Source organism: Cajanus cajan, chromosome 10 (assembly GCF_000230855.2).
Source record: "Cajanus cajan strain Asha chromosome 10, NIPB_CcT2T_4, whole genome shotgun sequence".
NCBI lineage: Eukaryota > Viridiplantae > Streptophyta > Magnoliopsida > Fabales > Fabaceae > Cajanus > Cajanus cajan.
Window position 1 is genome coordinate 3,993,011 of NC_138526.1, and position 17,534 is coordinate 4,010,544.

At 33.4% G+C, this 17,534-nt stretch overlaps 1 protein-coding gene across 1 annotated transcript in view; it reads left to right on the forward strand.

The window, feature by feature from the left end:
• Nucleotides 1-1,451: 1,451 nt before the first annotated feature.
• The window catches only part of LOC145952839 (uncharacterized), a 40,298-nt gene continuing 24,215 nt past the window's right edge, over nucleotides 1,452-17,534 (forward strand). The window contains exon 1 of the mRNA XM_083065875.1: nucleotides 1,452-1,691. Within this exon, the coding sequence (XP_082922001.1) occupies nucleotides 1,530-1,691 (162 nt within the window). The 5' untranslated portion in view covers nucleotides 1,452-1,529. The remainder of the gene's footprint in view (nucleotides 1,692-17,534) is intronic.

The following is a 17,534-nucleotide window of genomic DNA, read 5'->3' on the forward strand; positions in this document are numbered from 1 at the left end:
ATTTTCTTGAAGTTTGACTAACACTCATGCGAGAGCTTCCACCTGATTCATAGATGTTATTAGATCCCTCTGTTTGTTGTCTGAATCGTTGTCTATCTTCCCACTCACGTTGTGATCTAATGCTTTGTTACGAAGCTATAATCATCTCCTCGTCACTATCTTCTTCATCATCTTCTCTTAATCGAGATTCAAATTCTTCTTTTCTTTTTCTAAAGTCAATTTTCTTTTCTTTTCTATCTTTGAGAAGTTTCATCATATTCTCCCTAACAAATGACGTGACTCTTGGACAACCTGCTACTTGACCTTTATCATGTGCTATGTGTTGCTTCGATCTTGTAATGCCACCCCTTATTATCTTTTGACAAAGTTTACATTGGACATTGTTGCGATTTCCTGCTATAGGTACTCCAAAATGCCATCCAATATCGTCGCTTGGAGCACCTTCTAGTCTTCCTATAGGAAATTCTTCATTTGATGTCATTATGTATTATATCTGTATAAAATTTTGAAAATATAATATCAATCTAATTAAATTATATTTCAAACTTCAGAACAATGACTAATAAATTAACATAATAATAAAAATAAATATAAACAACCTAATATTGATATACATATAATTAGGCTAAGCATATTATATATAAAAATATTGCAAAATATTCTAATAATCATTCACATCTATACTAATATATAAAAGGGATACCGTTTTCGGTAACCACTTTGGTCTTTGCATTTTTTAACCATTATACCCTTCTATTTTAAAAAATTAAAAAAATATTTTCTTTTATCAAATTTAAAAACTTAAAACTAATTGACTAACAAAAATACATTATTTTCTGTAAAAATAAAATAAGTTGAGTTTAGTTTTAAAGATATGCTAATTTCATTTCGTTTAAATTAGATAATAATTATAATTATATTTTTTAATTTACTATTACAATATTTGTATATTTGGTGGTGATTATCATGGTAGAAAACATTTACTAACAAAAGCATTTTTTTTTTTTTGCATTTTACTGGCTAAATAATAATAAAAGAAAGATTTTCATCCATGTGATAAAACAACTGCATGTGTACTTAGTTTACAGTTATTATGCTTTTTAATGAAATTAAATAGCTTCGGTTAACAAAAAAAAACTAAATTAATTGATGATTAATGACCATTTAAAATTTTAATTAAAGGCCACAAACACAAGCCCAAAGCTAGCCCACGTCCATTCTAATTTGATGACTAAAGGCCATTTCAAATTTTAATTAAAGCCCACAAATAGAAGCCCAAAGCTAGCCCACGTGCATTCTACTTTTTTTCATGCTCAGATAATTCCTAAACACAAACGCCGATAGAGTCCAAGTCCAAGTGTCAAACATTCAATTTGGGTCTCCATTGTCCAACTCACTAAATAAAAAATAATATTAAAAGAAATTTAGGTTTTCTTTTGGAATGCGTCGCCGCTGCTGTTAAGCCCCCAAACCTCACCGCAGCATTTCAAGCAAAAACCAAGCGAAAATGAAGCCAAAATCAAGCGAAAATGAAGCCAAAATCAAGCAACAATCAAGCAAAAATCAAGCCAACAACAATGGCAAGGCTATCAACGAACAACAACAAAGACAAACAGGGGTCAGAAAACTTACCATTAACAACCAAGCTTCCGCTTCTTGGTAGAGATACGAAGGGAGTTCCGAATGAAAGTGTAAGTTCTATGAATCTATGTTTGTTTTTCACCTTTTAAGTTAAAGTTTCAACGATCTCGTGAATAATTTCTGTGTTCTCTGTTGCGTTCTGAAAAGATTCCCAAAAAAGTTAACTTTTTTAAAAACGATTCCCTGTTTTACCTTGTCGTTTGCGGATTCAAAACGATTTCCTGTTCCCCTTGTTGTTTGCGGATTCAAAACGGAGGTGTTGCGGACGCAACACCGTTACGCTATGGAAAAAACCGTGATTTACGGTCTCACCGCAATTGCGGTCCGATGCCGTTGCGGACAAGGCCGCAACCGCAATATTGCGGCCGCAATGCGGGATGCGGTCCGCAATTTAAAACCCTGGCCCCAGCTAACCCCACTCCTCGTGAGCTTAAGCAGTTATCTAACATAGATAACCATCATATCTTACGTGCTCATTATTCACTGATACAATTTTATCGCTACCAGCCTCTAACGAAAGGGAAAGACCCTGTTGAAGTCATTAGACAAGCACTCGCTAAAGCACTTGTGTTTTACTATCCATTGGCGGGAAGGCTTAATTAGGGAGGGTCCTGATGGCAAACTAATGGTGGATTGCACTGGGGAAGGTGTCTTGTTCATTGAGGCTGATGCAGATGTGACACTTGACCAATTTGGTGATGATTTGAAGCCCCCATTCCCTTGCTTCGATGAGCTCCTTTACAATATTCCTGGTTCAGATGGAATCATTGACTGTCCACTCATGCTCTTACAGGTTATCTTATAGACTTATACATTCCTGTTTATGTTGAAATAGATTTTCACAAGTTTTATTTTCTGACATGTTGCAACACAAGTATAAACATGTCTTACCATAGAGACCAAACACTAATAAGCAAAATCTCTTTGCTAAGCAATCCAAATGGTACCTATCATAGAGGCCAAAATTCGTTGAGTTGAATCCCTTTTGTTGAGTGAATTTCTCTTTCTGAACCATAGGGGGCTAAAACTTGATTAGCCAACCATTTTGCTAAGTGAAACTATAACGATCACAAATCACACAACTTCTTGGCTCAACGAACGTTGATTTGCTTAATCAAGATTAAACATGTTCTTCATTTTCTTAGTGAAATTGATCTCATTGAGTGAAAACTTCTTGTCTTATACTTGGTCCTTCATCCCACGAAGGCTCATTGATTGAGCGAGAACCCATCTCGTTGAGCGAAAAATCCATCAAATTCAACATCTAGGGCCATTCGAGTGCCCAAAGCCACATCTAACAATTCTTAAACATCACACTTAATAACTCCAAAACATCAAATCCTACGGGGAAACACACATGCCAGTACGAACCAACCCAAAATTATTCCCTCTAGGTAGGATCCAAAACCCCAACAAGAGGAAATCACCAAAAATCTCAATATTAGGTCATCAAATAGAAGAAAATTAGAAGGTGAATTTAATCTTTTGTAAAACAGAAACGTGAACACTACATAAAACAGAGGGTGAGAGGATAAATATATTACAAATAGTGATAAACGCTAATTTCTAAATAAGGTAGCAAATGATGCTCCATTATTTGAAATAAAACAATCTTAATTATAAATGATTTGCTGCACCAGATTTCCTTAATAGTGGCTGATTTGTTTTTGATTTGTAGCAATCTGTTTCCTTAATAATAGCTTATTCTGTTTGCTCTTTATCTGTCAATTTAATCCCATTGATTGTGTCTTGCTTGATATTGTTAATACCCTCCCGCAAACGAGGCCGAGGTTGAAGGCAGAGTTTGGGACAAAAATGCATTAGTGTAGCCTTTGACATAGGTTTAGTAAAAAGATATGCAACTTGATTATTGGTGGGGACGTGGCGAGTGACAAGAAGTCCAAGAGCAACTCGTTCACGAACAAAATGATAGTCTAGGTCAATATGTTTGCTTCGAGCCTGAAAGACAGGATTGATGGTGAGATGAAGAGCACTAATATTGTCGCAATAAAGAGTGGGAGGATAAGTAAGCGGGATGCGGAGGTCTTTCAAAAGGAATGTCAGCCATGTGAGTTCAGCTGTAGTATTAGCCATAGCCCTATATTCAGCTTCGGTGCTAGAGCAAGAGACGGTGGGTTATTTCTTTGCGCACCACGATATGAGGTTGCCTCCAAGAAAAGTACAATAGCCAGTGGTAGAACGTCGAGTGGTAGGACAACCTGCCCAATATGCATCTGAAAAGGCAAAAAGATCAAGTGTAGTGTTAGAGGTAAAATGTAAACCTACATTAATAGTGCCTTTGACATATCGCAAGATACGCCGAACCATTTTGAAATGCATAATAGTTGGAGCATGCATAAATTGAGACACATAGTTAACACTGTATGAAAGGTCAGGACGGGTAAGAGTGAGGTATTGTAAAGCTCCAAAAAGCCCACGGAAGTGACTTGGATCCTCAAGCAAAGTGTGATTTGATGTGAACTTGGTCTTAGATTCAAGAGGTGTGCTCATCGGTTTATAATCAATCATGTTAGCTCGTTCAAGGATAGTTAGAGCATAATGTGATTGAGATAGATGAAGGCCATCATCTGTTGGAAGTATCTCAATTCCTAGGAAGTGGTGAAGAGGCCCCAAGTCCTTCATGGAAAATTCAAATTGCAAGAGATTAATAAAGTTAGAAACGAGGGTGGTGGAGGATCCTGTGATAAGTATGTCATCAACATAGAGAAGAAGAATAATAGATCCAGAATTAGTGTGAGAAATAAATAAGGATGGGTCAGCCATGCTACAAAAAAAAATCATATTTAAGAAGAAATGAACTGAAGCGATCAAACCAGGCCCGAGGTGCTTGTTTGAGGCCATAAAGAGCCTTTTGGAGCTTGCATACATGGTTTGGGGAGTTAGGATCAGCCATTCCAGGAGGTTGTTCCATGTATATATTTTCAGAGAGAACACCATGTAAAAAGGCATTTTTGACGTCAAGTTGATGAATATGCCATTTCTGAGCAAGAGTGACAGTGATGATTAATCGGATGGTTCCTGGCTTAATTACTGGAGAAAAGGTTTCAATATAATCCACTCCATCAACTTGGTGGTATCCTTTTACAACAACTCAAGCTTTGAGGCGATCTAGAGATCCATCTGGTTTGAGTTTGGATTTAAAAACCCGTTTAGAGCCAATGACATGCATATTAGAAGTTTAGGGAACTATTTGCCAAGTTTGATTTTTGTGTAAAGCCTCAAGTTCTTCACCCATGGCAGCCTTCCACCCAAGATGGGATAGCGCTGAACGAATGTTGTGTGGGTTTTGTGGGATGTTCTCAGACGAGGTAGAAAGTAATGCATATTTTGGATTAGGCTTTACTATTCCGCGTTGTGAACGAGTAACCATCGGATGCAAAGGTAGATCTTGTGGTTGTTGGGTTTGTGTTGATGAGACGGGCTCATGTGAAGAAGGTGAGGTGGGAGACCCAAATTCAAGCACATGTTCAGATTGTGAAGGTTGTGTGGAGTACTCATGGTGCTCAACTTCATAGTGTAGGGTTTGTTCCGGTTGAGTGATTGACTCATGTGTGGTGCCAAGTTGATCCAGAGAGGATGGTAGTGGATTGATAGATGGGAGAGAAGCTGCAACAGGAAGGTGTGCAGTAGGAGAGTGTATCAAGGTTGTGGGTAGTGGACTTAAGCATGGTGAAGTAGACGGAGAGGTTGACAAATCTGCACAAGAGTCAGAGTTAGTGTGAGGTAACCAAGAGTCAAAAATACTAATGACATGTTTTGTAGTAGGTGGAGCATTATTTTGGATAATATTCTTCTTATATGGAAATATTAATTCATCAAAAACAACATGTCGAGAGATGAAAAATTTCTTACTAGGAGGATGAAAACACTTATATCCTTTATATTTATCGCTGTATCCAACAAAGACATAGAGTAGTTTTTGGATCAAATTTGTGGCATCGTGTGTCCTAGGTGTAAGGGAAACATTTAGACCCAAACACTCGAAGTGAAGTGTAGTCAAGGTGTGTTCCATGCAAAGCAAAATATGGAGTTTCAAAATTAAGGGAAGATGATGGAAGCCTATTAATCAAGTGGAAAGCTGTAGTAAAAGCTTCAACCCATAGAAACAAAGGAGCACCACTATGAAACAACATAGTCATACCTAGTTCGCGTATTATTCTATGTCACCTTTCAACCATACCTATTTGTTCTGGGGGTGTATGGACAAGAAACTTGATGAACAGTACTTGTTAAAGTAATTAAAATGATTTGATAATTTGGAGTTGATAAATTCACCCCCTCCATCAGAATGAAAAATCTTGATCTCTTTGTTAAATTGTTTTTTAACATACAGTTCAAAGGATATGTAAGTAGGAAAAAAATCAGATTTTTGGTGTAAGGGAATAATCCACGTATACTTAGAGAAATCATCAACTAAACATGCATAATATCGAAATTTACCAATAGATAAAATTGGGGTAGGTCCCCACAAGTCACAATGTATTTTTTCAAAGATAGCAAAACTAGAGTGTTTAGAAGAAGAAAAAGGTAATTTATTAAGCGTTACCAATTGACAACTATCACAAAGATGTTCAGATTTTACTTTTCCTACTACATCAATTAACCCTTTATTCTTTAACAATTGTATAGAGCTATAGTTTGAGAATGTCCTAGGCATTGATGCCAAGTGTCTGCTGATCCAGATTTGAAACGATGAGAGTAATGCAATTCAGGTGAGGGAGAAAGTACATATAGATCACCTTTGCGCCTCCCTGTGATCATTGGTTTCCCTGTTTCTCATTCCTTAACACAAAAATCAACATTAGAAAATTCACAATTAACAGGAAATTGCTTAGTTAATTGACTTATAGAGAGTAGATTCTTTGTTAAGGAAGGAACTAGTAAGACATCATGAAGGGGTAGAGTAACATTCCTTTGCTTGATGAATGAGTCTCTAGTACCAAGAATTGGTAGAGAAGAACCATCACCAATAAGGACAGAATTTGTACCTGAATATTTTTGGATGTTATTAAGCATACTCGGTTTACCTGTCATATGATTGGAGGCTCCAGTGTTAGAGGTCCATTCTGTTTCAGCTATTGTGTTATCTAGGGTGAGTGCAGCTAGAGCTTGTGGTATATCATCAGATTGAGTTGGTTTCTTAGCCACCCACCAACATATTTTTGCTATATGACCCATCTTGCCACAATACTGACACTTCTCATTTCGATATAGCTCGCGTTCTGTAGATGTCATACGACGTTCTCCTGGTGGCAGGGGACGTGTTTGCTGAGTGGTCACGATAGAGTGAGTTTGAGTTTGATTACTTGGTGTTTGGGCATGAAATCCTCGCCTGGTTGATGTGAAAGATTGAGAAATCCCACGATTTTGTGAGGAAGACTGGTGAGATCTTTGTTGGTGTTGGCCATAGAAAGCCATGTGAGAAGTAAGTGAGTTTTGCATATTGGTGTGGCTAGAGAACCAACTACGTCACTGATCAAGGCTCTGGAGTTGCGAGATTAGTTCAGAGTAAGATGGCCTAGGAGGCTTTAGCATTGTTGTTGTGAATGTTTCATAGTTAGGACCAAGGCTAGTGAGGAGATAGAAAACTTTTTCCTTGTCTGGGATAGGTTTCCCAATAGCTGCTAAGTTATCACATAGGCCTTTAAAGATGTGAATGTGTTCTCCAACAGTGCGATCATCCTCTTTGCGGAGATATGTAATTTGTTGACGGAGCGTGAACTCACGTTCTTGAGAATCTTCCATGTATGCATCCTTAAGTGCATCCTAAACTGCATGGGACGTGTCTAGGCCAATAACGAGGCCAAGAGCTTTTTCAGAAAGTGTTCCGATTATCCATCCTCGGAGAAGACGATCTGCCTTGCGCCAGGTGAAAAATTCATTAGTTAATTTTGGGGTAAATATTTCTGAGTTTGTAGTGTTATTGGAATCTGGAGTGGTGTGTTGAGTAGGGGCATGATCTTCATTTGTGAGATGTCCCACCAGATCTTGTCTTTCTGCAAGTGCTAAAGCTTGTTCACGCCACAATGGGTAGTTTGCTGGTGTGAGTGTGAGGGTAATGAAATTGTCAACATTGAGAGATAAGGATGTCATGGTGTTCACAAAGGCTCTTGATACCAAGAAGAAAATTGGAAGGTGAATTTAATCTTTTGTAAAATAGAAACGTGAACACTACATAAAACAGAGGGTGAGAGGATAAATATATTACAAATAGTGATAAAGGCTAATTTCTAAATAAGGTAGCAAATGATGCTCCATTATTTGAAATAAAACAATCCTAATTATGATTGATTTGCTGCACTAGATTTCCTTAATAGTGGCTAATTTGTTTTTGATTTGTAGAAATTTGTTTCCTTAATAATAGCTGATTCTTTCCTTAATAATAGTTGATTCTGTTTGCTCTTTATCTGTCAATTTAATCCCATTGATTGTGTCTTGCTTGATATTGTTAATACAAATTAGCTCCAAACAACTTCAAATTCACACATTCAACCAACATAAACAAGGATGAAGATTCCCTTACCTCAAATTTTCTTCCTAAAAACAAATATCAAATTAGGAAGATGTTTCCAAAACTCTCCAAAGCCTAACTTCCTCAACTTCAATCTTTACAGATCTCTACTCTAATGATCTTCCTTTAGCTTTATGAAACTCAAAACTCCAGCTAGAAGATCTTGGCCTTGTGGGATGATCAAAAGTCAACATGTAATCTTGGATTTATAGTCTTTCTAATTTATGAATTTGAAATTGATAAAATCTCAATTTTCATTTTCTTATTTATAATTTAACCTACTCAAGATTTACTTTACTTGAGGGTTATCTCATCACTACTAACTCTTCTCCATAACAAGAAATATAAACATATATAGAACATTTATTACACAAAGTAGACATTAAGGAAATTATGGTGTTTCATGTTTCATATCACTAATATTGATGCTTGGTTAGGATAATTCTTTTTCATTTAGTTTCATCAACAAGGTTTATTAAATTTTATAAAATATAAATAAACTTATCTAAACCGATATATATATATATATATATATATATATATATATATATATACATATATATAGATATATGTTTTCTTATTTATAATTTAACCTACTCAAGATTTACTTTACTTGAGGGTTATCTCATCACTACTAACTCTTCTCCATAACAAGAAATATAAACATATATATATAGAACATTTATTACACAAATTAGACATTAAGGAAATTATGGTGTTTCATGTTTCATATCACTAATATTGATGCTTGGTTAGGATAATTCTTTTTCATTTAGTTTCATCAACAAGGTTTATTAAATTTTATAAAATATAAATAAACTTATCTAAAACGATATATATATATATGTTTTCTTATTTATAAGTTAACCTACTCAAGATTTACTTTACTTGAGGGTTATCTCATCACTACTAACTCTTCTCCATAACAAGAAATATAAACATATATAGAACATTTATTACACAAAGTAGACATTAAGAAAATTATGGTGTTTCATGTTTCATATCACTAATATTGATGCTTGGTTAGGATAATTCTTTTTCATTTAGTTTCATCAACAAGGTTTATTAAATTTTATAAAATATAAATAAACTTATCTAAACCGATATATATATATATATATATATATATATATATATGTTTTCTTATTTATAATTTAACCTACTCAAGATTTACTTTACTTGAGGGTTATCTCATCACTACTAACTCTTCTCCATAACAAGAAATATAAACCTATATAGAACATTTATTACACAAAGTAGACATTAAGGAAATTATGGTGTTTCATGTTTCATATCACTAATCTTGATGCTTGGTTAGGATAATTCCTTTTCATTTAGTTTCATCAACAAGGTTTATTAAATTTTATAAAATATAAATAAACTTATCTAAATCGATATATATATATATATATGTGTGTGTGTGTGTGTGTGTGTGTGTGTGTGTGTGTGTGTGTGTGTGTGTGTGTGTGTGTGTGTGTGTGTGTGTGTGTGTGTGTGTGTGTGTGTGTGTGTGTGTGTGTGTGTGTGTGTGTGTGTGTGTGTGTGTGTGTGTGTGTGTGTGTGTGTGTGTGTGTGTGTGTGTGTGTGTGTGTGTGTGTGTGTGTGTGTGTGTGTGTGTGTGTGTGTGTGTGTGTGTGTGTGTGTGTGTGTGTGTGTGTGTGTGTGTGTGTGTGTGTGTGTGTGTGTGTGTGTGTGTGTGTGTGTGTGTGTGTGTGTGTGTGTGTGTGTGTGTGTGTGTGTGTGTGTGTGTGTGTGTGTGTGTGTGTGTGTGTGTGTGTGTGTGTGTGTGTGTGTGTGTGTGTGTGTGTGTGTGTGTGTGTGTGTGTGTGTGTGTGTGTGTGTGTGTGTGTGTGTGTGTGTGTGTGTGTGTGTGTGTGTGTGTGTGTGTGTGTGTGTGTGTGTGTGTGTGTGTGTGTGTGTGTGTGTGTGTGTGTGTGTGTGTGTGTGTGTGTGTGTGTGAGCGTGCGTGCGTGTGTATGTGTGTGTGTTACATATACATACACAAATATATGAATCGTTGAAAGTAAGTATAAGTTTAAAAACTTATATCTTTAATAACTTTTTATCTAATGTAAATTTAACTAATCCAATCGTTTAATTAGGTGATATTATATTCAAAATCATGTATATCAAATTTCACATAATTTAAAATTATTTATATTAAATAATTTTGGAATCATGGAATCATGTGAAATTTGATATACATGATCTTAAGTATAATATATTAAATAATTTTGGAATCATGGAATCATGTGAAATTTGATATACATGATCTTAAGTATAATATCATATAATTCAACGATTCGATTGATTAAAATTATGTAACACAAAAAATATTAAAAGTATAAAATTTAGTGTAAGTTTTTAAACTTATATTAAATGTTATTTGGTATCACAATAAGAAATGTTACACACATTGACATAAAAATAATTAGGGATGGCAAAGTGGGTTGTGGTCCGCGGGCTGGCTCGTTGGCCTGCTAAAAATTGGTGGATCGGGCCCATCATTTCAACCCGCCAACCCGCCAAGCCCGTCCCACCAAGTCCGCCAACCCACCGGGCCAAATAGTAGGCCGGCATATTTTTTTTAATTTAATTATTTTTATGTTTATTTTATTTTGATGTAGAAGATGAGGATGAAGATGATCAAGAAAAAAATTAGAGACAACTTCTTCCAAGAGAGTTTCTAATATTCTTAAAATGAAAATTCAAAGTTAATTAGTTCTATTTAAACTTGTTTTGTGGACTATCCAAAAAATTAATTTATAAGTAATTTGTAAGTTTATAATTTGGTTTTGATTTTTGGTGTAAGTGGACTAATTTCTATTTGATTTTGTTCTAAGTTTATAATTTACTTTTGTTGAACATATATTTTGTACAATATGTATGCATTTTTAATTTCATATGGTTATATTTATTTATTTGTAGCAAAAAAAATTTATTTGAACATAAAATTTATATTTTTTTTCCATTTTTATTTATTTTTTTGTATGCGGGCTGGCCCGCCAACCCGCCAGCCTGTCCTTAGACGGGGCGGGCCAGCATCCCCAGCCCATTTTACATTGGCGGTCTGGCCCAGCCCGGCCCATTTTTGGCGGGCCAATGGCAGGCCGGGCTGGCCCATTTTTCCATCCCTAGAAAAATGTCACTATAGGCAGTGATGGATCTAGAAACTTTAGATAGTGGGGACAATACTTATTCATATACTTGTAGTATTAAAATTTTACATATAACTTTTAAAAGTAAATATATATTATAATTATTTTTTTATAAACTTTTATATCTATGATTACAATTAAAAATGAAAATAAACTAGGTCATACTAGATTATATTATAATTTAGTAAGTTTGAACCTAACCTTTTTTAAAAATACATATTCTAAATATGACTTATTTATTTTTCATAGACATTTTTTAAATGTTTGGTTAGAACTACAACCCTAAAAACCTACTTTATAATAATTTAACACTAATAAAAAATATAAAAATAAATATGTTAAATTTTTTAAAAATCAAATTTAATTTACTTATGATATAAACATGTTTTTAATATCTAATATAAAGTTTTAGATGATAATTTATTTTAAAATATATTTTATAATAAAAATTTTAAATAGAACATAAATCTTTCAATATTTCCTATTTTGATTTTTTAATCAACTTATACAATAAATAAAAAGTACAAAAGGTAAACACGTTAACTACAAAAAATTTCAGAATTACAAACGACCAAAATTCGTCGGTAACCTAAAAAATTCGTGGGTAACACTTTGTTTCCGACGGATTACAAACAAATAATAATTTGTCGGTAAATTGCTCATACAAAACATTTATCGATGAATTTTCACCCATGAGTAACTTCTTAATGACTTTACCGGCGAATACATCCGTGAATAATTACAGACGGAAATATCCGTGGGTAGTTACTTACGGATATATCCATGGGTAGTTACTTATGGATATATCCACGGGTATTGTTGATAATATCTTTAAAAAAAATCATTTCATAATTGTATTAAATAACACCCTTGTTTAGTGCAACACCCCTTAAGATTTGACCTGTCAGCAGCTCCACTCCACGACACTATTGAGATACAAACTAGTCCTACATCAATAAAATAAGGGAAAAAATAACAACTTATAAAACATACTCATATTCCAATGATATAGAGGCCTTTTGGGTGATGACCAAAGGCAAAATCGTGAGGGCTCAGTCCCAAAGCGGACAATATCTCATCATTGTGGAGTTGTGTGTGTAATAACCTTATAAAAATAACCCTTATAAAATATCATAAAATAATCCCAAAAGTGGTATCACAGCCGCAAGGTTGGATGCGATAACAACCCTCATAACTCATAACATATAATGTGATATATAAAGACAGATTCCGCTGCATGAAAGGTTAGCTCCCTTGTTTGAGGGGAGTGTTGTTGGGATACAAACAAGTCCTATGTTACATAGGCCTTTTTGAGTAATGAACAAAAGCAAAACCGTGAGAGCTTAGACTCAAAATGTACAATATTTCATCATTGTGGAGTATGTTTCTGTAATAACATTATAAAAATAACCCTCATAAAATATCCCCTCAGATAAAAATCATGAAATAACCCCGACAGACACTTCACGCAACTCCTCGCTATTTAGAATCCTTTACCAGTCCAAACCCTTCGTGGGTAGCCCTTTCCTAGAATGTCACACATCCCTAAATTACTCCATTTCAAGCATGTTTAATTGTAAAATTCTTATGAAATAAGCTTCCAAAGAGTATATACATCTTATTGGTATAAATAGTACAAATTAATTCCTTTAAGCCATCCTCAACTATACAATCTCATACTTGTACAATCTTTGGATCCTTCTCATTCTAGTATATTTCACAAGTTACAATATAATATAATATTATAACTTTTATGTAAATTAAAAAATACTAGTATTTTAGTTTGTGTATTTCACAAGTTATATTTTTATTATATATAATTAAAATTTATAACAAATTATATATAAATAAATATTATACTTAAATCAATAAATCATATTTAAAATTTGTATAAATATATATTAAGTTAAAATTAGTAACTAATCAAAGAATAATTAACTTCTATATATAAAGCACAAATGTCTTTCTTGTGTCACAACGATTTTAGAGACTTTTCTTTGACTAGAAGAATTTTATATATTTTTTTAACTTTATATTTAATTTAGTTTTTATTTATCATAATTATTTATGAATTAATTTTATTATTTTTAAAATAAATTATTAATACAAAATAATTACCCAGGGATACATCCGTTGGTAATTATCCACATATACATCTATTGGTAATTCTGTGGGTATTGTTGATAACATTTTTAAAAAATTATTTCAAAATTGTATTAAATAACAACATTGTTTAATGCAACACCCTTCAGATTTGACCACTCAATGTCTCCACTCCACGGTATTTCACAGTAATCTCAATCTATATTTTTTAAAAAAATCTATATTCATATTTAAAATTTAAATAAATATATATTAAATTAAAATTAGTAACTAATCAAAGAATAATTAACTTCTATATATAAAACACAAATGTCTTTCTTGTGTCATAGCATTTTTAGAAACTTTTCTTTGACTAGAAGAATTATATATATTTTTAACTTCTTATCTAATTTAGTTTTTCTTTATCATAATTACTTATGAATTAATTTCATTATTTTTAAAATAAATTATTAATAAAAATAAATACCCACGGATACATCTGTCAATAATTATCCATGGATACATTTGTCGATAATTACCCACGGATACATTTGTCGATAATTCCGTGGGTATTGTTGATAATATTTTTAAAAAATCATTTCAAAATTGCATTAAATAAAAACCTTGACTTATTAAAAATAATATAGTTCAAAATTGGTAAAATTATTATAAATGTTAAGAAATTACCTTTTAATTTTAGAGTATCATGCATCAATGTCATTTCACTAAATATATATTTCTCAATTTAAATAAAATTAACTATATATAATATTAAAATATATTGATAGTAAATTATTATTTTATATCATCATTTAATTATAATTTATATATATATATATATAATAATTGGTATGAAAAATTAATTAGTATGATAAAATTAGTTAAGTATTTAAGAATTTAATTTTTAATCTTTTATCATGATATTTTTTAAAGTTACTGACAAATGTTTTTGCATTTTCGACAAACAATGTTTTAGACAGATAAGCCGTGGGAAATATCTGTCTAAAACATCATAATTTTCCCACGAAAAATATGTGTGTGTAATATCCATCTAAAATTTTAGACAGAAAAAATCTGTGGATAATATCTATCGGAGTTGTTTATGTTTCAAACGAATACATATTCGTTGGAAAAATCCGTCGGTAGTGTCATTTTTCAGACGGATATTTATCCGTGGGAAAAAGTCCGTTGGTAATGAGTATTTTTTTTGTAGTATATCGTATACTACAAATTTTATTTTATCAATTTTTTTAATATATTACATTATATATGTGAGAATTAATATATATATATATATATATATATATATATATATATATATATTAATTAAACATTTAAAAAAATTGATTTGTTATTAAGAAGTATTCTTTATCATATATAAGAATTAATTTCCTTTGTAAGTTTGACAGACATCAAATAAATGAACATCTCCTCCAAATTTATATTTTATACATACGATAATTTAAAATATATATTTATTTTATTTGAATATAACTTTTATTTTTAAATACATTTTTTTTATAAAAAAAATATATATGTATCAAATGATAGTGGGTCAAGTGCCCCCACTACACTACAAATGCATTCGTCTCTGACTATAGGTACAATATATGTAGGTATACATTCATTTAACATATAATTACACACAATTTTAATGTTAATTTTAAATAAAATTTAACAATATATTTTATGTGCCTCTAAAGCCTAAACCTACACTTTTAATAATATATCAACTTATATTATATTTATTGTATGGATAAAATTAATTTTAGTGACACATATTATGTCATTATAGGATGCATATTACTATATTACAGTTTTCTTGTGTAAATCACATAAATTGTTAACATTAGGCTTGAAGAATAAGTTTGAACTTTCACGCATATTCTAAAATATAAAACGATTTTTCACACTCAAAAATTATTTGACACTTAATAGAGAAAGAGAGAATGAGTAAAATTAAATATGAATATGATAATTGATATGACGAGGAATTTTTTACAAATGTTTGGATTTCAAATTCTTTGTAAATTCCTCATCCAAACAAAGCATTTCACCTCAAGGAATTTGAAATTCTTCAAATAAATGAATTATCCTATATAAATTCCTCATCCAAACACACTATAAAGGAATGAAGCGTCTGAAAATCATCAGTCGTTCACCAGGATAAACCGTGTATATGTGTGTTAGTACCGGAAAATAAATTCGGAGATACTCGAAATACAGGGGTGCTCGAAATCTTAAGTGATCGAAAAAATGGCAAAGGAGTTTTCTGAAGAAGATATACAAGGCCTGAAGAGAATCAAGAGACACACGAAGACATTTTTCGTAAAGCTCTCGAAATCATGGAACCAGGAAGGACGCTGCTCAGGAGAAAGGCTCATAGCCCCCACAACCTCTCAAAAGTACAGGCAAAATCAGGGAACATTCAAGTATAGTTTTCGTTGGTTGCTCAAAATCCCAAGAATCCGGACATACACGAATACAATTCGTAACCTCTCAAAATGAAGAACTTAAAGGAGACACGATCTAAGAGTGGTCGAAGTAGCATGGGATAAGGGTCAAAGGCTGCAGAAAGGTTTAGGGAAGTTAATGAGTAGTTCCATGAGTTATCCAAAGACGTGCCCGGGAATAAGCCACGATGTGGAAGTTTAGAACGGTTATGTACTTCCGGGGCACATCAGAAATAGTTAACTTTCCTGAATCTTTATCTATAATTGTCTATAAATTAAACGAGCATTGCTCGTAGCAAAGGGTCAGAAATCCAATTCCCACAATTCTCACACGCACTCCGCAGCCCGCGCATAAGGCATACTGTGCATACGAGATAGCTTTGGGTACGATTTCTCGATCACTTTTCTTTTCCTTTTTTAGGAGTAGCGTAGCATAGCATAATCTAGTCTAGTGTAGTGTAGTCACTCTAAACATGTTTCGTTATCCTTACGGATTGTAATTCTGTTACCATTTAATGAAGGATATGATTTCTACAGTCAATATACATGTCATCTGTTCGATTCACGTTAATTATTATATGCATGAAATTGATTGTACAATTAGCATAGATCTTTTGATGTGCTGAAACAAGCATAGATCTTCTGAAGTGCTAAAACTAGCATAGATCTTCTGACGTGCTCGAAATAGTGAGCATAGATCTTCTGATGTGCCAAACCATCATAGATCTTCTGAAGTGCTCGAAACAATGAGCATAGATCTTCTGACGTGCTGAAACAACACCCTAAATTAACTCTATTCTCTGCTTGTACGATTTTATTTTCTTTCACTGAAAGTCTTCGATTCTGTCATGTCACGAACACCACAAATTGAAACGTGAACTCGTGCTAGTTCGAACAAAAAGAACCTACGAACGAAATCCCCTACAAACAAATTGGCACGCCCGGTGGGACTCGTTCGGTGAGCTTAATCGAACTAAGTGAACTAGTTTTGTGTGTGTTTAATTTTTATGAGACTTAGAAGTGGGAGAACTATGTCTACATCCAGCAGAAGAGATGCGCTTAATGAAGAACAGGGTAATGGAGAAAATCGGAATACCAATCAAGAAAATGTGCCAAATGAGACCAGGGGGCAATGTCTCCACCTCCTGTAAATATTCCGAACTCCGCGGGATTTCTGAATGCGTCACAAGAAATGGTGAACGCTACCCGCGAATACCCATGGGGGATGCCTCTGAATTGGAGAAGTACCCAGCCCACGAGTGTAGAAATGCCAATACCATATTCTGGGCACAATCCTCAAATGCAAATATCATCATATGGGTATAATGCAGCCCCAAATGGGATGGGCTTTATCATGCACGATCCTCACCAGCATGTTGGCACAAGCCAAGAAGGGTCGTTGGTTCGACAAAGCAATTATCTACCCACGGGTATAAGCAATGAAGCCATGATAGCCCTTCGACAACAAATGGATCATAGTAACCATGATATGGTGAATTTGTTGTCTACACAAATGCACAACATACTCACACCCCTATACGAGCTGGTGGGCAAAATAGGAGATAAAATTAATGATAATCGGCTCTCGAGAGATACGAGTGTAAATCTGAACGGCCTCGAAAATCCAACCGTCAATGAGACGAATATTCGAGAGATTAGAAATCGTAT